Raw genomic sequence first — 25,197 nt, 5'->3', positions numbered from 1 at the left:
TAGTTGAATAGCAAGCAATTTTCAACACCTTAATAGCTGAAAGGCATTACTCTACTGAACTGTACAGTGTAATAACTGATGTTCAGAATAATTGCCCCAAGTCATCAAGAAAAAGCCAAATTATGTTTAGTATACTGTGTCTAAGCAGGCATATATCTCAAAATTATTACCATTCAAAATAGTGAAAATAAACTTTTAATGTTTAAAATTACTGTAACCTCTCAGCTATTCAGGTAACTATTGCTATGTGGAACAATTTATTCCCCGAGGGCTTCAAATAGCTGAGGTTTCTATATTACAGGATTTTTCCTTCTAGAAAAATTTCCTTACCCGTTTCAAATTAGTTTTAAAAAAGCTCAAATTGAAAATACTCCTATCTTAAAATAAATTGACAGTAACTACTAGATAGTTATGAAACTACTAGATGGTTAGTGATCTTAAGATTATGAAGCTCAAATTTGGTATCATGATCTTGTTATTTAAAGTATACTTCATAAATGATTATAAGTTTCCATTCTATTTTTAAAAAACCTTGGATTTAACCACAATAGGCAGTTAGGGAAAATCAAATTTAATATGTTCCACTTAAAATAGCTAATAAATGGATTTCTTTACCTCAAATTTCAAGTGTTAAAAAAATTCAGTTAAAGTGGACATGTGCATTTTTAAATGTTACTGATTTATCCTTTAAGTAACTTTTATTTATCAGTTTAAAATAACCCATCTTGTAAATTTTTTACAGTGGTCATGTTTTACTTTTTAAGAAATCAGAAAAAAGGCAAAGTTACATACAATAATTTTTTCTGTGATTAAGTTTTAATGTAAAATACCATAAACACTCCATTACTTGAGACTTTTAATAGAATTTAAAGAAGACAAGAAAAGCTAATGTACTTTATCTTAATGCTAATCTATACATTAGAAATTAGATTAGTATGTTAAATATATTAACTAGGAAGATCTGTAATTGTCTATATATATGTTACATGTTGTTCTGTGCTTTGTGAAAGGCATGTAGCTCCATTTTCAAGTCTTAGATTATTTTCAAGTTGCAGTGGTGCTGTTGTATGACTTTGAGACCTGTTTTGCATGCACAGGCGAAAAAGAAGAAGAAGGAAGAAGCGGCAAATGCCAAATTATTGGAGGCTGAGAAACGAATAAAGGTCAGTTTAGATGAGAATCAGTTTTCATTTTTCAAAAATAAAAACTACATGATGTTATACCAGTACCAATTATATTTTAAAAATAGCTGTCCTCAAAATGACTCTTAAAAAAATGTTTAGGAGAAATAACATGTATATAGTGTGTGCTTTTATTTTATGTATTTTTAAAATTTCGTTAAACAGATTTTATGTGATACTTTGAACTCTTTAAATAGCAAAATCAGAAATTCAGAGTATTGCATAATACCTGTATATAGTTTTGCTGGATAAGTAAGATCTCCGCAAAGCTATTTTGTATCATTTACATTTATGTTTCAAATTATGTCCCAAATCAAATTCTCTCCTTAGATTATAACTTTCTCTTCGTTAATGTTCAGCAACTTTTTTAACTATTAAAAGGTGAAACGCCTACAGAAACAAAACCCTAACTTTATCAACTATTATTTACCAATAATAAAATTAGCCATTGTTAATTAATGTAATTTAATGTGTTGTTTGGGGATGTTTTGGTTTTGATTTTCTGGCATGAAGCATAAGAAAGTTGGACCTTCTGACCCCACCCCATCCCCGCCATGCACACATTCCACCCCTTACCTTCCACTTTTTCTGATAATTGTTTACTGAAATTAGGCAGCCAAGTGGTCCTACTGGTTCTGGAAACAGCCACCACAACTATATATTATAAAGCCAGGGAACTGTTTGTTATCTTTCCTGTGTAGACTTTGTTCTTTAGATTTCTACTCCTTTTCTTGGCTGCCTTTAATGTTAATTTCATTTATATTTTACTTTTTTTATTATTGTATTATTTATTTTATTTTGGGGGGAGGTATTAGGTTTATTTATTTTTAGAGGAGGTACTGAGGATTGAACCCAGGGCCTCATTCATGTTAAGCACATGCTGTACCACTTGAGCTGTACCCTCTCCTTCATTCATATTTTACCTTTATAAAAATATGCAAATTTTTGATGACATTCACAGAATTGTTTGCATTAAATGCCACCCCTTTGGGATGGTGCCCTGAATCATAGGTGGGCATAAAAATCCCAAGCTTATTCCTTTGTCTCTTATCATTCTCATTCACACACAGTGTATAGAAATGATATAGATGCGGTTAATCATAGAGTATATTTAGGGCTTTCTATTCAGAACACAAAGAATTTTAATCAACTAGATTTGAGGTTTGCACCACTATATATATATTTTTTTTTAAGTACCAGTTGTATCTGATATGCTCTGACTATCTAGGTAGTCAGTTCAGTGAATATGCTATTGAAGTGTGCTATTAGGTCATTGAATTTTAATCTAAAATTTTAGCTCATATCATACAGTATTTTATGTATGAGGTAGAATTGTATGAAGTTGCCACTTTATAAGTAAAAAACAATTGGATATTTGCAATTTCATATGGTTCAAACTAACGGAAGACTGTCGAATTTCAAGAAAGGAGCTTTTAATATTTATAGCATGTTCCAAAATTTCCCTAAAAAGCGCATATTAAAACTTTCTTATTTTTAAGGAAAAAGAAATGAGACGACAACAAGCTGTTCTTCTAAAGCATCAGGTCTGTATACATACAGTTATACAATTGTTAACATGTACATTTTATAATTTTTCTTAAGTCTGTTTTTGGAAAAATCTTCAACATATTTCTTAAAAATTTCCAGTGTAATTCCTGCTTAAATTCCTTGCTTTGGTATTGGTGTCTTTTGGGGGGTTAAAAATTGGTTTCATGACTCTGTGATTTCTGTTTCATAATGTTGTGCCAACTCTTTCTACCAGGAGTTGGAGAGGCATAGACTAGATATGGTATGGGTATGTTTATTTTTGTACATCTAACACCGCATTGTGATTTGGTTGTGATATGGTTGTCATAGCAATGCATAAAGTGTAGCACTGGCTGCTGTCATATTACATACTGCTGCATGGCTTTACAGCACAGTGCATTGCATACATCTGCTTGTCTGTCTATAAAGAAGTATGATACATCTCCAAGATTTGTAACTGAATTGTGCAAGCCTCACATAAGGCTACCATCTAAAAATTTACGTTACTGATGTCACAGTGAATGTAGGATCACTATACAATTAGACACAATTATGATCCATATTCTCTCATCATTCTAGATACAAAACTGCCATTGACTACAATGGGAATTTTGAGTTAGGTTGATGAGAGAATATGAAATATATTCTAGTTTTATGGACAAATTTTAGAAATTTTTAGAAATTCCCCTTTGAGGGGACCACATATATTTAAATAAAAAAATTGATTTAATATTACAACTACGTGACTTTTTATTTTTGAAATAAAATGAGACTATCAGAGTAAGCTAGTGCTTACCTTATTTTCACACTGTGCCTTTTATATGACACATACTAGCCCATGATGCGGCTTTTGTGGCTTTAAATAGCGCATCAAGTGGCAGACATCAGTAAATAGGAATATCCCATTTCATTGATACTGGTATATGAACCATGACTAGTTAAAATTGGTATAAAAGCTTTAAAAAAAACTTCCTAATTTGTCGGTGGCTTATTGGATTTACAAAATGATAGTGTACTTGAAATAAAAATAACTAATTCTAAAACCATGAAGTGAAAGTGATTCTAAACCAATTCCTGCCTGATCTAAAAATTTAAGAACAACATGACCTTTCATTTGATTGGCTGTAGTACATATTTGTGGTTTTTCTAATAGCAGATGTAAGGTAACTGACCTGTTCCAGCCAACCATTATGCTTTTTGTTCTGCCAGCTTTTGAAGGAGCATCACAACTGACCATAAGTAAATCTTGTATGCTTCTGTTTACACTGTCTCCATGTTCATTGCTTTACCTTTTTGCTTTTGATTGTTCTCGTATTTGCTTTCTAAACCTGGACTAAAACATGCACAGACTGGCCATTCTTGTCTTATATTTAGTATTTACTGTGACTTGTCTATAAATGCTAAACATGCTATACTGAGTTTTGTTTTGTTTTGTTTTGTTTTTCCATTTGAAAATCAAACTATTAACTATGGATGAGTTATATTGCTAATTTTATCTGGCCTAATAGGAACGAGAGAGAAGGCGACAACATACGATGCTTATGAAAGCTATGGAAGCTCGTAAAAAAGCAGAAGTAAGTGGATGTTTCTAGAAAAATATTACCTTGTCATAAATTAATATTTTTTCATAAAGCATTGGCTCTTCTAAAGATAAATTTTTTCAGAGTATGAGTTTGTCATGATTTACTGGCTTTCATAAGCAAACCAAAGGCTAAAGATAGTAACTAAGTATTAGAACACAAAAGAATGTAGGAAGGATTCCAATGTATGTTGTTGATTTTCTTGGCTGAGATTTTAATTACCTTTTTTAAATGTAGTAAATGGCATTCATTTGGATAAAAGTATAGCTATTTCTTACTGTGACCAGAGTTTCACAAAATTTATGTTAAAGCATACCTAGACAAGTCCTGTATGTCCTAATTCAAACATTAGTTCAACCATGGACTTCTGCCCTCAATTGTTCTTTAGCATTCTATGTGTAAAATTAGGCCTAACTACTGTCCTTGAAATAGACTTTTATCGTGTAGCTCAGAATAAGAAAATGATTGAAATAAATCAAAATGAGTTTATCTGAATTTTAATAGAAATCAGTTAAAGGTTAAAAAATATTCTACAAAGGAATGCTTTCTGCATTAAAACAGTTGAATAGAGGTATGACCATTATAACCAAGGCTTTGGAATTTGAGAGACTCAGACTCAGGCTCTAAACCAAGTTGCTTTACCTCTTCAGGGTATTTCTTCTTTAAAATTGAGATAATGATTCTTACCTCTTAAGATTGTAAGATTATCAAGCGAGATAAGCGTTTAATAAATGACAATTAATGAAAATGAGACTATTTGGTCTAGAAGTTGAGAGCCCTATATTTCAGTTTTTTGGGCCTATCTCTGGCTTAAATTATCATTATAGATTTCTGATATGAAGACACAGTATGTATATTGTTTAGCAACCTGAACATGGTAACCGAGTTATCAAAATTTAAATTCTGATTTCAGTACATTCCAGCTATATGACCTTGCGCAAGTAATTTAACCTCTCTGTGATTCAGTTTTTTTTATCTGTAAAGTGGAGACAATACTAATTCCTATTTCATAGGATTTGTAGTGATGATTAAATGGGTGTGGATCTATATAAGAGTATGTGTAAAGTTCTTGGAACAATGCCTGGCACCACATATAAGTTACTGATTATTACATAGGTGATGGCTTTGTGGACTGGGTCTAGCAAGATGCACAGCCAGCATTGGAAACTACTAACATAGTTTACCTCTAAAGTCTCTTCCAGCAATTACTTTCTGTGACTCTCCTAAACCTTATGGAGGTTCTACCCTAACATTTTTTTTCTACTCCCTTTTTTTCCCTTACAATTATCCAGGCCCATTGACACTCTCTACATCTAACATAATAAGGGAATCTATGCATGGATATATAACCATAATCTCTGAAAAATGACCAGCAGGGAAGGAGAGAGGTAACAAATTCCAGGAATGGGCTGCTAATTCTGTTCCCTTCTGAAAGCAGTGGTGAGAAGAGTAGAGAAGGGGAAAAAAATCAGAATGACAAGCTCTGATTCTTTCTAGAGCTTCTGGTAAGAGACATACTTGGCAGGGAGAACTTGTCTCTTGAGGGGTTTTTCCAGGTCTTTTTCCTGATTGATTCCCTTAGTGCCATCTTACCAGATAGGAGGAAGTTAGGTTGAGCTTTTAGAATTTGGGAAGGGGAGACCGAAGGGAATAGTAAGAGTAAGATCATCTGAGGGAGTGAATGCCCAGGTTAAGAGGTACCCAAAAGACCCGAAAGTCATGACCTCTTTCATTGGTTTTTCATATTTGCCCTTGTGGCCTAGGAGGAGAGTAGGAAAAGCTGCTGAAGAGAGCTGAGTAAGATCTGAGTTGAGTGGAAGGTAGCAGCCACAGGATAAATGAAGCTAATTAAAATGATACCTTCTAAGAATCCCCCAAAGCCCAAGAGCACCTTTCATGGGAAAAGGATGTACCCTTGATCAGATAGAGTGAAATCAGGGACAGCGCTTCTACTAAAGCTTAGAAAAGAGTATGAGAAACAAGTACAGCTCTCCCTCTTCCAGCTACCTTCATCTGCAGTAAAAAGGAAACGTGAATAGCATACCAAATACTCACTCTTCAGTCTGAAATATTTAGAAGTATAAAAACAAGTATCAACTAAAGTGAGAAGGAACTAAAGGAAAATTAACCTGCCTATATTGGAGCAATACAAGTTCTTGATAGGGCTAGTCACATCAAGCAGAAGTAATTAGAAGACAAATGTCAAGGCAACCATGCCAAAATATTAAACCAAAAATTACATATATTTATACATTTGAGTGTGTACATGTATACATAAAGTAATAGCTTAAAGCATATAACTTAAAGAACCTGTTTTTCCTGCTTTCATTCTTGCTTTCCTCAGCACTCCCTATGCATTCTCCACAGAGCAGCCAGAGTGAGCTTTTCAGAAAATAAACCAGATCATATCTTGACACTATCCAGTGGCTTCTCATTGCAATTGTAATAAAGTCCAAATTCCTCACCGTGACACATCAGACTCACATGCTCTGACCTCTGCCAGCCTCTCCAGCTCTACCTCATACAATTTATACTGTTTGTACTATGTCCCAGTCATTTTTGTCTTTTTATTATTCCTAAACAAATGGTCTTTACTGTTGCTGTTCTTCCACCAAGTAAGGGGTTCTTATTTATTGTTCAGTTATAGATCAAATGTTAATTTGTCAAAGAGGCCTTCCCAGAGCACCTTAATTTTGCCTTTTCTTACACTCCACCACTGGAACTCCATTCCATTATCCTTATTTATTTTATACTTGTTTATGGTCTGTCTTCTCCAAGACTGTAAGATCTGTGAGAGCAGGAATCTTGTCTGTCATGTCTACCGTCATATCACCAGTGCTGTGATGAGAGCCAGGTTTATAGTAGGTGCTTAGAAAATTATAGTTGAGTGAATGAATGAATGAATGAATGAATGAGTTAAAATGAATGCGGCAGTTAAAGTGCTTAGAAAACAATTGAGGATAAAACAAAATCATTAAAGAAAGTGCATTATTATTTTCTGTCTGTATAATTCTCTTTATATAATAAAATTGTTTTATTCTAGGTGGTTTTCTTTTTTTAAAGTTAAACACTTAAGGAAGTATTATTTAAAATAACAATGCAGTAACACATATCACAAATAATCTTTTCAGAATGTTTGAGAGAATCCTGTAGGTAAATTCTCTCAGAGTAAGTTTAAGTAATTCTTAAAATGTTGTCATCTTCTGGTAACTATAGACCTGTGAACAGGACTAGATAATTTTACCAGTTATTCAGATTTTAAATTGTGTTCCTCTATTGAATGATACCTATAGATTGTAGTGATCAACTAAGTATTTTTTAAATTTCTTAAACTACTATTGTGTGCACAGCATTTAATTAGGTACTGTGGGAAAAACAAAAAATATTAAAGGTGGTTTATATCATATCAGAAAGATAAAACTTAACACTATGAACAGTTAAGCAGTTACTAGGCCTATATTTTTAATGATAATCCAAACTTTCACAACGTCTGCTACATAAACTTGTACCTCAGTGAACATTAACAAAATATTTCTATATGTACTTGTTCATTTCTTTATTATTACTTAACATGCACAAAATGTAACTAGTCTAGTGCCAATAATGAGTTTATCTTGGCTTCATATTCTGTCTCTCGTTACTTCCTGATAGCTCACTTGCAATTTTTCTGTTATTAACCATTAAAAGGACAAACTTTATTGTAAAATTAAAGCCATATGATACTTAGGTAGGGCCAACTCAAAATTCTGAAATGGCCTATGTGTAACCCTTGATTCTAAACTTTAATACCTTTAGACATTTAATTATTAAATTGTGAAGAAAAAACAGGATAAACAAAATACAGATGTTATGGGTAATGTTTAAAGAATTATGAGGTTAAAAAATTAATTGTTTTTACCTTATTAATTAAAAATCTCCTGTAACATCTGGAATTACTCCAAGAATCCCCCCATATTCATCAAAGCAAAAAGGTTGCACAAACATCACTTTTATGTTTCTTTGTATACACTACACTGATCTTACTTTTTGATTTAGTGTTAATATATTTTTCACTAAAAACATCCAAAATTTATATTGATTCTCTAATTCAGAAATCTGATTTCTCTAGTCTTCTTTTATATAAATCTATAATTAGTAAGAATATTCAGATATATATAAATTCACTTGCCTGTTGTTATCATATTAATTTTAAAGGTCATTACTGTATCACCTTAGTTCATAAATGTTTTTATAATATAATGTAAGGAAGAATAATCTTTAGCCTCATGAATGAAAAAGGCTTATTTTCTAGTATAATTCAAGTCTGATGAAATATATCTGCTTTCATTATTACTTATCACTGGAAACTTAGGTTGGTTTTAAGTAACATGACAAAGTAGCTCAAAATCTCCTGTCTCATTTATAAAAACTTCAAACTATGCCACATACAAATTCATAAACACTTTACTCATATTAGCTTAATAAACATCCGTAGTAATCATAACAGAGTCTTTTGTATATCTCCTCAAGGATCTATAAACTGCAAAATGCTGTAAGACATGCATCTACTACGGAATGACTATGTCAGCACTTCAAGAGACAAAACCATAAAATAGAAGAGAGTAGTTCAGGTTTCAGAAGTCAGCTAATAAACAATTTGAAAGCAGAAAAAATGTATAACCTTCTCAATGATTCAAGTCTTGAGAACATTGAATAATCCTCTGTATTTATACTAAACATTACTTAGTGAAAAATAAAAAGTAGAATTGTGCATGCAGACAGTTGTGCTTAAACAAACTCATTTTTGAGCTGAAGACATGGTAAACATGCCTATGTGACGTATTTGTATATTGTGCTTATTTAATGTACTTAATTTCAATTATAAAATTAAATCATCCTTAAAACATGTAAAATGATTTTATATTAACTACGCAATAAAATGTTAAATGTCATATAGCAAAGTAAATTCTGGAAAAATTGTCATCAGTGTAACTTAGATATATTAAAATCTCTGTCTGACTGGAGAATTATTAACAATTTTGATTTTAATTTAGGAGACATTTGTATAATAGTAGCTACTCTAACAGAATTGAATGACACTTAATCTAAAGTAAGTACAGACTTTTGTGTAATATTTTGGTGGATTTTAAGAAAATGTGATAACTGAAAAGTTTTATTCTTTTAAAATGTAATTTTATACCTATGAAATACTATAAAATATAATATAAAATAAAATTTTATTAAAATATAAGATAAAGATTTCTATTATCACGATTCATAATTTTTTCATTTGTTTAAACTTGGTTTTTATAGTATTTTGAGCGTAGAAATAGGCCCTTTAAAAAAAATTACTCTGATTGTTCTATTCATACTCAATATGTGACATAAAACAGTATCATTTTTATTCTTTATATCTGTCTTCTATGAATGGTTTGTAATATTAATCTTATTTACACTTTTATTGCTCCTACACCCTGAGGTAAATCTGTGTCTCTTAAATAATATTTATGTCTTTGAAATTTAAGTACGAGTTGTTGTCTGAAGAAATGTAGTCTCCTAATTATGCCCAGAACAAACACCTAAGAGACCCAGTAGAATCATAAAACATAAGAAACATAGGCATCTTTGCAACATGGTCTCTTAAAAATGGCCTGTTTTGCAATCAGATAAGTTGTAAAACTTTATAATAACAGATCATTCTACCACAGTCATTGTTCGAGGTTTAAACTTCTATAACTCTAAAATAGAATAAGTTTATTTATGTATACATTTGTTATTGTGCCTTTGGTTTCTGGGGATACTTTCATTTATGCTTTTCAGAGTCCATAAAGTAATCTTTTTATGTGACTAAAAACTTCTTTTTAAACTTTCACCCTATGCATCTTAGGCTGTTTAGGACAATATACATTTAATGCATTTGCTATCAAAAGGTATTTCAACTTTGAAATGAAATGTAAATGACTTATTATTTAAGATATTAGTAATATTTGATATAGAAAATTCCAGTACTATAATTAAGATGATAAAAAGATGTTTTATTATAAATGATGTGTATGCCAAGAATCCACATTTATTTCAAGAATTTCTATATCTAGAAAACTAGGCAGAGATGGGAGAGAGCTGGGAATGAAGACCAGAAAAACTGGGAGGAGGCAATCTAATTTGCTTGTAATTGTTTATAGTTAATCTAAAAATATAGTCAAGAACTATATATTATAGTCATTTATGGGCAGTCTAAGTTATTGTCCTGAAATTTAAGCAATGTGGCATTTGTAGATTTAATCATTCAACAAATTAATAAGTGCTTGAATAATTTTATATGCTAAGACATATTGAATATGTCCATTAGAGACATATGATAACTATTATAGTTGGAAATAAGAACAATATTTAGACCAATGGGAGAAGAAGGTTGAACTGACACAGGCTTGAGTATCAGAGAGAAAAATAAAGTCATTAAAAATTCTCTTGAGGTGTCTGGCAAATTGTACTGGTGGGAATTTAATAGATCTGTAAAGAAACAGGTGAATAAGTTAGGTCCTCTGACCTCTAGCTCACACTCCAGTTGGAGAGATCAACTTTAAACAAATAATTTGTCACTGAGTGCAATAAATGCTATAGTAAGTTATGTGGATGCTCAAAAAAAGGCAAATGTTAAAATTCTTGAAATAGCTGTGGGAAAAATAAAAACACAGGCTTTATTTTTGTGTAAAGGAGGGGGTTCTGTGCATTCCAGGCAGAAGGGATGATATATACATAAGTACAATGTTGTAGTTATCAGGACTTGTGAGGTCAGGGAGGAGGAAGGTGCAAAGGGGGTTAGTCAGTTTTAACCTTGTGTATACACCTCACCTGGCTTTTTTGCTTCTACTTCTCCTCTTCCTTCTCCCCTTCCTCTTCCTCTTCATTCTTGTTCCTCCTCCTTTTCCTTCTTATTCCTCCTCCTCTTCCTTCTTATTCCTCTCATCCTCATCATTATCATTATCATCCAAGCAATGCCTCAGAACTGGTTCCACTGCCTCCTCAACATAGGTGTATCACACAATGTGACAGAGTGTGGGGGATGCTCTGAGAATCATGAGATTGAGGGGATCCTAGAAGCTCTGGTTCTCTGAGAGTCATTTTGTACCAGAACCACAGGATTTATATTAGTCCCATGCAATTCAACCAAATTCACTAAATAAATTAGTGAACAAATTCATTAAATTCAGGCACTCCATGTTTCCCTTAAAGTATCTCATTGAGGAAATGATGCTTGTCTTTAAGTAATAAAGGTCCTACAAATTTCTAGGACCTTTATTTACAAGGACTTTTCTACAAGTTTCTTGAAAATCTCCATTTTATCCTAAAAAAATTGATGTCATTTTTACATTCTGTTCCCCATTATGGCCATACTTTTTTAAATGGAAAAATACTGCATATCCCTAGGTAAGAATGACATCCAAGAATATAAGACATATTTATCACATGGTATCAAATGCCCTCTTAGCATTTGCATCACTGAAGTGTGTGTGCACTCCCAGACTACCTCTAATGTGACGTTGGCACAGTGAAAATAGCATTAGTATCATACAGGTCCCTTCTCTCTTTGAAAGAAATGATAACCATTCTCAATAGCTCTTAGTGAATAGTAGCATAGTCTCAATTATTGTATTTATGATTACTACTAGAAACATCATTAAAAATTCTGGGTTTGTCCTATATAGTAGAAAATTTTATACCAGCTACTTTGAAAATTGTAAGAGACATTTAATATGTTTTTTTCTATTGGTGATTTTAATTCATGATTCTGGTAAATGACCAAAAAGTTTCTTCTCTTTTTTGGAAAAGTTCTTAGAGCAAAATTTCATGTGTTTAAAATTGAAACTCCAATTCTGGAAAGTAAAATTATTTTACCAATGATAATTTGATTTGGAAATCTATGCTACATTGTGGGAATGTTACATGTTAATTATGTATATTTTCACGTCATTAGAGCCTCAGAAACTGATTTTAGTATATAATTGATAAGACTAATTGTAGAACCTTTTTGGTGTCAGTAGTTTCCTAATATAGCTTTTAAAAAAAATCATTTCCCTCCCACTGTCTGCATGAATCAGTAACCCAGAAATTTAGAGGCAGTAGAAAAAAGAGCAGAAACTTAAGCATATCATATAAAAAGGTCCTCATGACCCAACCTCTGGCTCTGTAACATAATATTCAGCAGCAACTCAACATGCAACCTACACTCCAGTCTTGAAACTACTAGCAATTTCTCAGACACACTGTGCTTTCTCAACTCTGGGCTGAGAACGTACTTCTCCAGTCCTCTCTGTCTTTCCTTTGGCATGCTCTCTCACAGCATTCAGTATATTGTCTTACTAGTGGTAATTGAAATGGAGATGATAAAGATATGGGCAAAAATGCTAGTATACTACAGGAAGCAACAGTGCTGTGTTAAAATTATGGTTAAGAGCTATAATTAGGGAAGAGAATTAAGAGAAATTGATCATAGGAAGGAGGTGGTAGTGTTTAATTAGAATTTAGACATACAATATGGAAATAATGACCTTCTTGATTGAAGTGCACCAACATTAGGAGGTAAGGAAGCAGTAGATGTTTATCAGAAACAGCAAATAGTTGGACTGAATCTACATAGAATATAAAAGTGGGAGATAAGGTTAGAAAAGAAGAGGGTCCTGAATTCAAAAGTAAGGATTTGAACTTTATTTTGCTAAAAATAAAGAAAATTGAAAGACGTATGAGGTAGTAGGTTAGAATTGCCTGTTGAATCTACCATTAATTCTCCTCTAAATAAGAATTGTATTTGATTAGATTATGGGCAGAGGACAGTGACTTTTCAACTCACATCTGTCAAAATGACTATTACCAAAAAGACAAGAAATAACATTTGACAAGGTTGTGGAGCAAAGGGATGCTTATGCACCATTGGTGGGAATGTAGATTCATGCAGCCGCTGTGGATAACAATATGGAAGTTTCTCAAAAAATTAAAAATAGAACTACCATATGATCCAGCAATCCCATTTCTGGGTATTTACCCAAAGAAAATGAAAACGCTAACTTGAAAAGGTACATGCACCCCTATGTTCAGTGCAGCATTATTTACAATAGTCAAGATGGATGCAACCTAAGTGTTCAACAGTAGATGAATGGATAAGAATATGTGGTGAATGTATACCCACACACACACAAACACACACCCACAGAAATACTACTCAGCCATAAAAAAGAATGAAATGTTACCATTTGTGACAGCATAGGTGGACCTAGAGGGTATTATGTTAAGTGAAAGACAAGCACCATGTGATTTCCCTTATATGTGGAATCTAAAAAGTAAAACAAATGAACAATCGAAAAACAGAAACAACTCATAGATAGAGTAAACTAGCAGTTGCCAGAGGGGAGGGGGAATGTGGAGGATGGGTGAAATAGGTGAAGGGATTAAGAGGTCCACTTATAAAATAAGCCATGGAGATGTCATATCAGCATAAGGAATATAGTCAGTAAAATTTTCATAACTTTGTGTGGTGACAGATGGTAACTAGACTTATCGTGGAGATCATTTCATAATGTATAAAAATATCAAAAAACTATCTTGTACACATGAAACCAATATAATATTGTAAGTCAGTTATACTTCAGTTTAAAAAAAGAATTGTATTTGAGTTATGACAACAAAGTAATGACACTGATATTATTATAGAAAATCACTTTACTTCTTCCAACAGAATGTCATGCCCCTACCAGAGGGAAATATGACGATTATTTCCATATTGTTGCCATTACCCAAAATATTTTTAATGCTTTTGGAATTGGCTTCAGAACCCATTTTACATTCTCTTAAGTGTTGTGTATAGCGATAAATAATATTTTTATTTCATCACAGGTGTACACCTTAAGACTAGCTAATTCACTTTGAAAGAACTGCTTTTGCAAATTCAAACATATTGCTTCCACTTTCATACTGCATATCTTTTCTTCCTTCCTGGAACTACACAGAAATTTTTGTTAATTCTAGTAACTTTATTTTATAAATATTTAGTTACCGATGTGCATTTTATATACCTGCTTTTATTAGTAAATATTTTATTCTCATATTATAACCTTGGAAAGGATTGAATAAATTTTGAATGATGAAATAATCTGGATTGAATCTAATATTGATATTTTGTATATGTATGTGTATGTACATCCAGTCATAAGATTATTTTGAAATTCAGAGGGTGAAAACACTGAAAAGCAAAATGAGTCATTGTTTCTATGTAATTCCAAGTCTATTCCTCAACCTCCTAAGAGAATTTTGTTCATGGAAATAACACTTTGATCACTTTTTAAATTTTAGCTGGAGGTTTTTTAGATATATATAATGATTAAAGCAAACATGTGGATATGGTTTTCTTTTTAAGGAAAAAGAACGTTTGAAGCAAGAAAAACGTGATGAGAAAAGGTTAAATAAAGAGCGTAAACTAGAGCAACGAAGATTAGAATTAGAAATGGCAAAGGAACTAAAGAAGCCTAATGAAGACATGTGTTTAGCAGACCAAAAGGTAATTTATCATGTAAACCATTTCATAATAAATTTAATTTTTCCTGTGTTCTCACCTGATTCCTTTGCCAGAGCTGCTGTTATGAAAGCCTCAGCAGTGGATTTCCATGTCTCGGTCAGTCTGCCTCTGCAGGATGGCCACCAATAACCTCTCTAGAGCCCTCTGCTGATAATGGCAGTTATTAATATATAAATGGAGCACTGCAGACCTTTTTAATTTAAGCAGAAATACTGCAGAAACCTACAAAAATAAGTTATAAAGTAGATAGGATTTCTGTGTTTCATTTGGTCCTTCCCAAGCATTTAGATACAAAGAGATCTGACTCCTCCCCATGCCTCCACAGATACTTAAATAAATTAGGGTTTGTAGTCTATAACCTCCTAGAGCGCTTTATTGAGGCTAGCTAACTTGAGTCTTTTTACTACATGCCAAGCACTATGCTAAGTGCTTTAAATGATTTTTCTCATTTAATCCTCACCACAAGACTGTAGAAATGGTATTTGTGCCCATTTACAGTTGCATAAACTTGAGACACAGAGAAGTTAAGGAACTTGCCCAAGATTGTACAGCTAATAAGTGGCAACTTGGACTCAAGCCCCAGTTTGTTAAACTCCGGAGCCCATACTGTTTGTGATCCTGAAAGCCAAGAAATGTGTCTCACCAAAGTACCTCATGTGTGTTTTCTCTTCCATAATGCTTCACAGATTTGTAATGTTGCTGAAAGACATGAAAGTAGCAACTTGGAAAGAGCAAAATCATCTTGATAACTGGCATGCTTTCACATACTTATGAGTAGAAATCCCATTTGACTATAGTTGAGAAGATAGTATGCCTCAAAAATTATATCAATAACGCATATCATCTCTGTAATACTAATCTCAATAGTTGACTATTATTCTTGGTCAGTTGCACCTGTATTTACTTATATGCCACGTTCATCTGATACACAAATAATGATTGTCTCCTGTTTATGAAAACTCTTTTCTAAAGTGCTTGAAGCAAGCTTTTAGTATCCAAGTGGAAAACTTAATTATATTAATACTCTATTTATTTACTTAGCATAATTATTTTTAAATAAAAATGAAAGTATACATACTAGTTTTAGTCATGTTTAAAATTTCCTAAGCACAGAATGGGTATACTGATTAGTTAACACATTTAATAAGCTCATAGTGAGCATTTTTTAAAATCCTAAGTGAGCCTTATTTTTTTGCCAGTCCTAAATGATCTCTTTTTAATTATAAGTGATTCTAAGTGATCTTTTATTTTCATTTAAATCCATATACACTATATCAAATTTATGTCAGTGCATTTTAAGCCTTACTTTTGTTAGCTTTGTAAATAAATTTTTAGAATCATATGGAAATGTGTATGTCTGATATGGTTTAGGAAAAAAGAAGACTCAGAATTAAATGGTTTTCATATGTAACAAAAGATTTGTATGGAATCAGCAATTATACATAGTTCTATGTTTTCATAAACTATTAGTAGAAAAAGTCTTTGATTAGTTATTTAAGTCAGTGCAGAGTGGAGGGACATTTTTAAACAAGGATTGATTCAGGTAAAAAGAAATTTTATAAGCCACATTTTTTTCCAATCAAAATTGAAAGTACTATTATTGAATCCTGTTTATGGACAAAAATGTTTTTAATTTAGATTACCTATTTACTTAATGTTTAAAATTTCCACAACGACTAGTAGTACAATTTAGTCGTTAAAATGTAAATATGTGAGCATATTTGAGAAGTAGCAAAAGAGGCAGCTGTCTAGTTTTAATACAGAAATTCAATGTCTCACTATATACAGGAAACCTAAAGACTGACAGTTGGAATATTACTGGGTTCTAGATAGGGTCATGGCTTCTAGTCATGTGAACCTAGTAATTTATCAGCATTCATTAACCAAAGATGGTAGCCCTCTCTTCAGCCATACAGCCCACTGGTGCACACTCTTAGATTCCAAGCTCCCAAAAAAGTGTGAATTACATACTGGTCTCCATCGCTAGAAGAAACTATTGCACATGCCCTACTAAGTATGTCCACAGTAAAGTACTTTTGAGATACTTCTTATGTTTTCTGATTTTTGCTCCAGTTATATAACCCATGTTTTGTCAATATGTAAGTTAAAATTAGTGTTCTCTTTTGTAGAGCTCTACCTTTGTGTTGAGTTCAACCAAAATTTATTGATGGTTTCTTGTGTTCAGGATCCTATGCTTAGTACCATGGGATTATAGAAATGCCCCCAGGGAATTTAAAATCCAGAGGGAAAACCACTGGAAAGATAGCAGTTTATTTTACTTCAAAAGATATAAAATCATAACTTCTTAAATTATTTTTTCTTTCTTTCTTTTATTTTCAGCCTTTGCCAGAGTTGCCTCGTATTCCAGGACTTGTTCTCTCTGGAAGTACATTTTCAGACTGTCTCATGGTGGTGCAGTTCTTACGAAACTTTGGTAAAGTTTTGGGCTTTGATGTGAATATTGATGTTCCAAACCTGAGTGTTCTTCAAGAGGGATTGCTAAATATTGGGGACAGCATGGGTGAAGTACAAGACTTGCTTGTGAGGCTCCTCTCAGCTGCTGTATGTGATCCAGGTCTAATTACAGGATACAAGGTAAAAAAACATACATAATTTTTAAAATTTGTACTCTTGGTGCATTGATAGCTGGCTTTAGCATATTAGCAGAAGACTGTGTACACTGATCCAATTTTTTCTACATTATGTCTCACAAAGTTAAAGGTAGATTTGCTTCAGGTACAGTTGGTACAAACTTAGAAAAACTTGGTTCATGAAGCCTAAGGGATGTAAATCATTCCCAAATTACTTTTTTTCCTTCTAACTTTTGTCAGAATCCAAGCTGATTTCCCAGGAAATACCCCAGTGATATTCAGAAAAGCAGAGAATTCCTAATTGATAAAGCAATTAGAACTTATGCCTACCTTCTGAAATTATACTGTGTTCTTTCTGAATCATTGTGAATAACTGAGGCTAATCAAGGCACCTACAGACTAGTGTGTTAAAACTCTGTACTGCTAAGCGGATACGTAACGAGTTCAAATTTATCTTAATTCCAATTAAGATACGCATTTCAGTCAGCTTTGCTCTAGATAATATTGTAGAGAAAGAAGCTTCCAAATTCACCTGTTACTTTTTTCCACCATCTCCTTATTCATTCAGTGTACCAGGCGATAAAATCCATGACACCATAGAGCAAGAAAACACGGTAATAATACTCTTCAACCTCTCCCCCCACACCACCACTGGTAAAGCCTGGAAAAGCTTAGGATAGTTATTATAGTGAAAGAGAGTATGATAAGACCATTTTTATCCACAAGTTTACATACTCACTCTTCTCCCCACCTAACTTTTAACGAAGGGCTTGAAGAAGGAATAGGAAGATTACAGGTACTTGCAAACTTGTCTATCATCTGTGGACTGTTTTTATCTCCACTTCATCAGAAATGTGAATGAAGCCTTTGTCAGTAATACCTAACTCATATAGTATCAATATTTAAAAGTCTTATTGTTTGTATGTTATGAGTCGTTACGATCAATACTGCTAAAAATGCCAAACTTTTATAGGCCAAAACAGCTCTTGGAGAACATTTGCTGAATGTTGGTGTGAATCGAGACAATGTTTCCGAGATTTTGCAGATTTTTATGGAAGCACACTGTGGACAAACTGAGCTTACTGAAAGCCTGAAGACTAAAGCTTTTCAGGCTCACACTCCAGCCCAGAAAGCCTCGGTTCTGGCTTTCCTGATCAATGAACTGGCATGCAGCAAGAGTGTGGTGAGGTAGGCATAAGCCCAGACATTTCCGGTGATTCTTTTCTGTTTGGAAGTTGTTTAATCACAAAGAAATACAAATTTCTTATAGAAAATTTTAATGTTACCAACTACTACAAAGAGAAGAATTAAAATTATACCAATCTCACCACTCAGAGATGCTACTACTAATAATAGTTTAATATATTTCTTTGTAGTCTGTTGAAAAGCATTTTTGAACCATACTGTATCTAGTCTTTGTAACCTATTTTATTTAGTAATTTAGTTTTTTATCAGTATACTGAAATGTAAAAAGCTTTTTCTTGCGATGGCTTCAGAATCCAGCACTGTTGCAAGAACCCAGAATTTTTCTTTTGTCTTTTAACAATATAGATGACTGCCTGATTTTCCTTAATAGCCACTTGTAGAATTATCCACCAACTTTTTAGTATATGCTGATACAACTTTAGTATTATTTGTTCTTGTGTGTTAATTTGTACTTTTTAAGAAAAGTACTTAATCTCATTCAAGAGTCAAAGTAAGTCCTCCACTCTAGTATTTGAAGATTTGGTGAACAAATCCATGTTCATCTTGTTCTTGCTATTCATTATTTTACAGATTTTAATTATGTTACTTTTATTTCTTTACCTTTCTAGGAAAAGGCTCAACCCAAATATTTCAGAGCCATGAATTTCTACCATTGCTAGACATTTTAAGTTTTCTATACACCTCTTAGCTATGTATTAATATAATTTTCCATTTGTCTTTGCTGTTCATCAGCAATCATGATTTTTACTTACCAAAAAACTGCATCACTTTACTTACCAAAGTAACATGTTGCATAATGGATTAATTTATGTCTTCCAATAAACTTTTGCATTGGCAGTGAAATCGACAAGAACATTGATTATATGTCAAATTTGAGGAGAGATAAATGGGTAGTAGAAGGTAAACTCCGCAAGTAAGTCCTGCTTTATTAAAATTAATATACTGCTTTTCTTTTTCATAAGTTCCCAAGTAAAACATACAAATTACAAGGAAAGAATTTAAACTTAATTTTGTCTAAGAATTAGAAAAGGTAAAGCTTTAATTAAGCTGAGATATGAAATTAATAAAACCCAGGGCCAGAATTTTCAGTGGACAAAAGATATAATGAGGTTCATTGAGCCCATAAGACTTAAAAGAAAGTCAGTTTATCTTTTTCTTTCAAATTTAGAAGAAAGTCAGTTTATCTTTTTTTCTTTCAAAGAAGCCAATCAATCACATATTCTAAGATTGTTGTTGCTATCAGGTTAGTTTTGCCTTAAATAGAATCTGTTTGAAACTACAACTTTTTCTCTTAATTACTTTCTAATTAAAGTTTGCTTTCACAGAGAGTTAACATATCCAAATGTATTCAGCATTAAAACTTAATTAGCTTCCTGCCAGGAAATATAATGCTGAAATTATTCAACTTCCATGCTAAGAAGATAGTTTCTTTGCAGTAATTTGAATTGAAATGTATTCAGTCAGATAGTATAGGATCAGGAATTATCACTTGGCCATTGCTACAGTTAATCTTTCCTGTTTTCTAAGTTTTTTTTTTTTAATGTGCTCTAATTCCAAAGAGATATCCAGAGTAATTCTTGAAAGTTAATATATTCTGTAATTTCTGGAAACATATTCTTAAATTTCCTTAATTCTAATTTTTATTGTCATTGATGTGTTGATTGCTGTAACAGAAATACCATGAGGTATTTTTGCTTAAAACTCATAGTATGCTCCTTAAAAAGTATAGAGAGAAGCCTTTTCTTCCATATCATCATTTTTTTCATATTTAAGGCTCAGAATCATTCATGCTAAGAAAACAGGCAAAAGAGACACTTCAGGTGGCATTGATCTTGGAGAAGAACAGCATCCATTGGGCACACCCACTCCAGGACGCAAGCGAAGAAGGAAGGGAGGAGATAGTGATTATGATGATGATGACGACGATGACAGTGAGGACCAAGCTGATGAAGATGATGAAGATGAAGAAGATAAAGAAGACAAAAAAGGAAAGAAGACTGATATCTGTGAAGATGAGGTAATCAAATTTAGGTTGATTTTAGTACTTAACTAAGACTGCATAACATTGAAAAATAACACGGAACTTGTAGTCAAATGAATTTGGGTTTAAATTCCATTGTGACACTTGACTCAATTTCTTCATCTGAAAACCAAATATTATTATATTCACCTCAAAGTTTTTCTGTGATGGTTAGGTAAATATTGAATGTCCAGACATGGGAGGCACTTACATTGAATTGAAAGAAGCTACGTTTTTCTGTTTATGTAATGACTTGAGGGTTCTCCAAAGAACTATATGGATTCTCAATTTTAGATATCCTTTTTCATTCTGTTAACATTCTATCTTATATTTATTTTGTACAATACTTCATGCCTTTAAAGTATTGTCAGGTTTAGTGAAACTGATGTGCTTCTCAAACCCCAGTTTACTAAATGCCTAGCTCCAGGCACTTTTGATCAGAGATGAATATAACACTGAAAGTACTCCCTCAATTCACAGTCTCACTGAGGAAGATTTACAATAAGAAAATGTAATGTGTTAAACGTTAACTGTTTTGATAGCGGTATTTACAATGTACTTACTAGGCAGTATAAAGGAAGGACATTTAACTTTTATGAGGAATAAATTGGGGCAAAGGCTTTCTGGACTCATTAGCAGAGGCTACAAGTTGGGCTGAATGTTAACCTGGAGAAGAATCCTAGAGTCCATGAAAGAATCTTCCAGGCAGAAAGAATAGCATGAGCAAGTGCACAGAAGCCTTGAAACCACAGTGTGTGTTAAGGGACTTACAAGTGCTTCAGTGTACTAGAGAGCCTCATATGCAACAACTGTGAACCAGGACTTTATACTTTGTGGTGACAGGAAGCCACTGAAGGGTTATAAGTGAGGGAGTGACATGGTCAGACTTATATTTAAGTGGCTCACTGTGGCATCTCTGTGGAAGATAGAAACAGATTTGGGTTGGGCAAGATCAGAGGTGGGAAGATCAGTCAGGAGGTATTACAGCAGTTTAGGTGAATTGTGAGGGGTCTGAACTAGCCCAATGGAAGGAAAGGATTCAATAATTATTTAGGAGGAAGGATGAGTAGTATTTGAAGGTGGACTGTGTAGGTTGATGCAGGGAGAGGTAGGATTGATTCCTGCTCTCTGGCTTGGGGACTGCTTGCCATCCTTGCCATTAACTGAGAGAGAAATCAGAAGGAGCAGAGTAAATAGCTGATAGGGGAGGAGGGGAAAACAGAACAAGTCATTGAATACAGGATATGATGGTAGGTTTATTGTGGACTTGCTGAGTTTGAGCTGCCTGTGCAGAAGTTCAGCAATTGGATTTAACAATCTGAAGCTTGAAGAAGAGTTCAGTCCTGACAGTGCAGACCTGGACGTTATTAGTGTACAGACAATAGTTTAAAATAATGAGTTGGGTAAATTTGCACTGGGGATTGATTTATTGATTACAGTAATGGACTGAGGTTGGAACCCCAGGGAATGCCAGTATTTAAGAAGAGCCCACAAGGCTTCTTGTTGAAGGAGAAACAGAAGTAGGAAATTTCTGTAGTGGGTCAGGGATTTCCAAGTCTAAGACTACCTCCAGAGTTAGAGTGATTCAGTAGTTTGACTCACAGAACTCAGCATGTAGTCATGTTGTGGTTATGAATCATTACAGCGAAAGAAAATGGAGCAGAACCATCACCGAGAAAAAGCGTATGGGCCAAAGTCCAAAGGAAGCCAGGCCAAGCTTCCAGGAGTCTTTTCCCAGTGGAATCACACAGGATGGGCTTATTTCTCCCAGCAGTGAGTTGTAACATGTGTGAAATGTTGTATACTGAGGAAGCTGAGAGATTCTATGCTGAGTTTTTATTAGGGGCTAGTTGCATAGGCATCTTCTGCGTAGCATGTGCCAAAATTCCAGTCTCCTGGAAGAAAAGTAAGTGTTCAGTATAAACCACATTGTTAGCACAGTTTAGGTCTAGTGAGCTATTCTTATCAATTAAGAGTGGGGGAACGCTCCAGAATCTAAGTCCCCAGACACCAGCTGAGGGCTGATCTTTCGAAGGCCTACAATGTTAACTCTTTTCTATACATGCAGTAATAACAAAATTCAAGAAAGCTGAACATTTTTAAAATGAGGGAATGATAAACAGTGTTAAGGCAGCAGGAGTCTGGTGTGATGAGGACTGGAAGTGGTTGTCGGATTTGGTAACCACTGCCAGCACCATTTCATTAGAGGGGTGTGAGCAGAAGCCAAGCCAGGACTGATTGAGAACAAGAGAAAGTGAGAAGGTGAATATGACTGTTTCAAGCACTGTGCTTCAGAAGAAAGGGTGGTTCTAGAGGGGGACAGACACCAAGGATCTTTTCAGATGTGAAAGACTTGAGATGATTTTTGGTTGAAGGGAAAGAGTCAACAAAATGAGAGAGGGCTGTTGAAGATTTAAGAGATGAAGAACCTAATTAATGGAATAAAGTCCCTATAGATATTGGAAGGGATTCAGTTAAAGTAAAGAAGTGGCTAGCTTTGAAGAGTAGGCTAAAGTGGAGAAGGCAAGGCCATAGAGGGGTGTGGGTGTGGGTGTGTGTTTAAGGGAATCTACCATAAGCCATGGAAATGGACATGTATAAAAGGAAGATAAAGGTTGATATTTATCTTTTACCAGAAAAGAATGCTAGAAATATTGATAGGGTTGCAGAATGGCATTCAAAAAACAATATACATCCAACTGTTCCTTCTGCCCTCAGGGCCAGGAGTATTTAGCTAAGGAAGTCTAGAAAGAACTCTTTTCCTTTGCTATATCAACTCAGTACCGCTAGAGAAATAAAGAAGGTTTAGAGAGATGAGTGTATTGATGGAATGTGTGAAAATAATATCAAATCAAGACCAATGACAAATTAATCAAATTTTTGACTGAACCTGGATAATAACGTAGAGGAATTTATAAGATTATGTGCTACACAACTGTCTTAAGTAAAAATAGCATAAATGCAAAACATTTTCATAAATTCTCCCCCAATGTTATATTTTAAACCGGAATGATAAAAATCACTAGAGTGAGCTTTACTTCTTGTAAGAGTACCAAGCTGAAAAGGAGACCACATTGAGATTTCTTGCAGAAAGTACTTCATAATGTTGTACTTCTGAAACCACTTGATCACGTACTTTCACGCTGTGACCAACAATGTGAAGGTATATAATTTAGGTATCAGAATTGTAATTACTTAAACAGAGATACTGTTTATAACCAATCTGCTTCATTTGGCAAGTGGAGCTGTTTCCTTTGAAGGAATTAAACTTTCCTGACCAATATTAATCACCTTTTTACAGAATTATTATCCCTTTTCAGCACTTAATATTATAAATTGTCTTGAAGTTTTAACTCTCATAAATTAGACAATCGTGTATTAGGATTTCAGTGTATTCTACTGGGTAGTCATCCCACTAAATTAGAATTTATTTACAGAAATTATTTGTTTTACCTGGCTTTTTCACATGGAGAATTAGCTAACTATACATTTTTTTCTTTAAAAGGGATAAAGACTATTAAAAACCAGTATTAATGTTTTAAAAATCATTATTAATATTTTTTAGGAAAGATGTGTTATTTAAAGTAATTTTTTTGAATGTTGAATTATAGAGTTAATTAGATTATAGGGTTTCATTGATCAAAATCCTGGCAAATGTGTATCTTATTACTAATGTGAGAAAACAGTTTTAAAATGTTTGAAAATAGTGAATATTTTAGGACCTAGGAAACCAAGTTAACATTTTGTTTAAATGATTTGAGAGCTTTTCTTTATAATGAAGAACTGGTAGCCACTTAACAATTTCCTAATAAAATTAAATTTTAACTATTTAATGAACCTGATTGATAAGATAGACACATTATTCCTCCAAAAATATGTTTGGCCTCTTCATTAAAGTATAGGTAGAGTGTCAGTAGTTATATTCCTTAAAAGATTAATTGCAAGAGTCCTTCCGTCGAGACCCATGTTATCCCTTTTACTTAGAAGAGACTGCCCTGAGACTAAGTCACAGCCCTGTATCTCAAGGATGATTCCCTCTTCTGTTCACTGTTCATTTTTTCAACACATGGAGTCTTTCCTTAATACTTAGGTTTGTGTTGAAATCTAGGTGAGCTTTAACCTCACAAGTTGGCATGTAGCAGATTATGTGGACAATTAAACTTTGACATATAAGGGCATAAAATGGCCTTCTCTTTTGGTTGGGAAACCAAGGGGAACCATGGCAGGGTTAGAGTCTGTGTTCTTGGTTTTGTTGTTGTTGCCTTTCTCTCTGGCCTTGGAAATTCCTTTATATCTCTTAAAATTATGAGGACTATTAGCCAAAATTCCTTTAACTAAAACTTTAGTAGACATTTTACTTCTTTGTCGTCTTAAGAAAAGTCTTAGAAATGGCTCTTAAATTTGGCTGATCCATAGCTACTTTGATGTCTTACTTCAAATATTTGTTGATTGAATTGATTTTTACATAAGCAAATTATCAAACATTTATCCTGCTGGTCACTTTAGAATCATATAGTTATTAAGTATCTAATTAATTAAAGTATCA

At 33.3% G+C, this 25,197-nt stretch overlaps 1 protein-coding gene across 23 annotated transcripts in view; it reads left to right on the top strand.

Annotated features, from left to right (window-relative positions):
• The window catches only part of BAZ2B (bromodomain adjacent to zinc finger domain 2B), a 290,545-nt gene that overhangs the window by 226,912 nt on the left and 38,436 nt on the right, over window positions 1-25,197 (top strand). For 13 of the 23 annotated variants that reach the window (XM_064484824.1, XM_031451501.2, XM_064484829.1 and 10 more), the window contains 9 exons: window positions 1,098-1,163; window positions 2,681-2,725; window positions 2,944-2,976; window positions 4,217-4,282; window positions 14,676-14,816; window positions 17,175-17,429; window positions 18,399-18,613; window positions 19,470-19,544; window positions 20,405-20,648. In XM_064484824.1, coding sequence (XP_064340894.1) covers window positions 1,098-1,163; window positions 2,681-2,725; window positions 2,944-2,976; window positions 4,217-4,282; window positions 14,676-14,816; window positions 17,175-17,429; window positions 18,399-18,613; window positions 19,470-19,544; window positions 20,405-20,648 — 1,140 coding nt within the window. The remainder of the gene's footprint in view (window positions 1-1,097; window positions 1,164-2,680; window positions 2,726-2,943; window positions 2,977-4,216; window positions 4,283-14,675; window positions 14,817-17,174; window positions 17,430-18,398; window positions 18,614-19,469; window positions 19,545-20,404; window positions 20,649-25,197) is intronic. The other 10 variants (XM_031451503.2, XM_031451497.2, XM_064484826.1 and 7 more) reach the window with 2 other exon arrangements.

Source organism: Camelus dromedarius, chromosome 4, assembly GCF_036321535.1.
Source record: "Camelus dromedarius isolate mCamDro1 chromosome 4, mCamDro1.pat, whole genome shotgun sequence".
Taxonomy (NCBI): domain Eukaryota; kingdom Metazoa; phylum Chordata; class Mammalia; order Artiodactyla; family Camelidae; genus Camelus; species Camelus dromedarius.
This window is presented reverse-complemented; position numbering and strand designations above follow the sequence as displayed.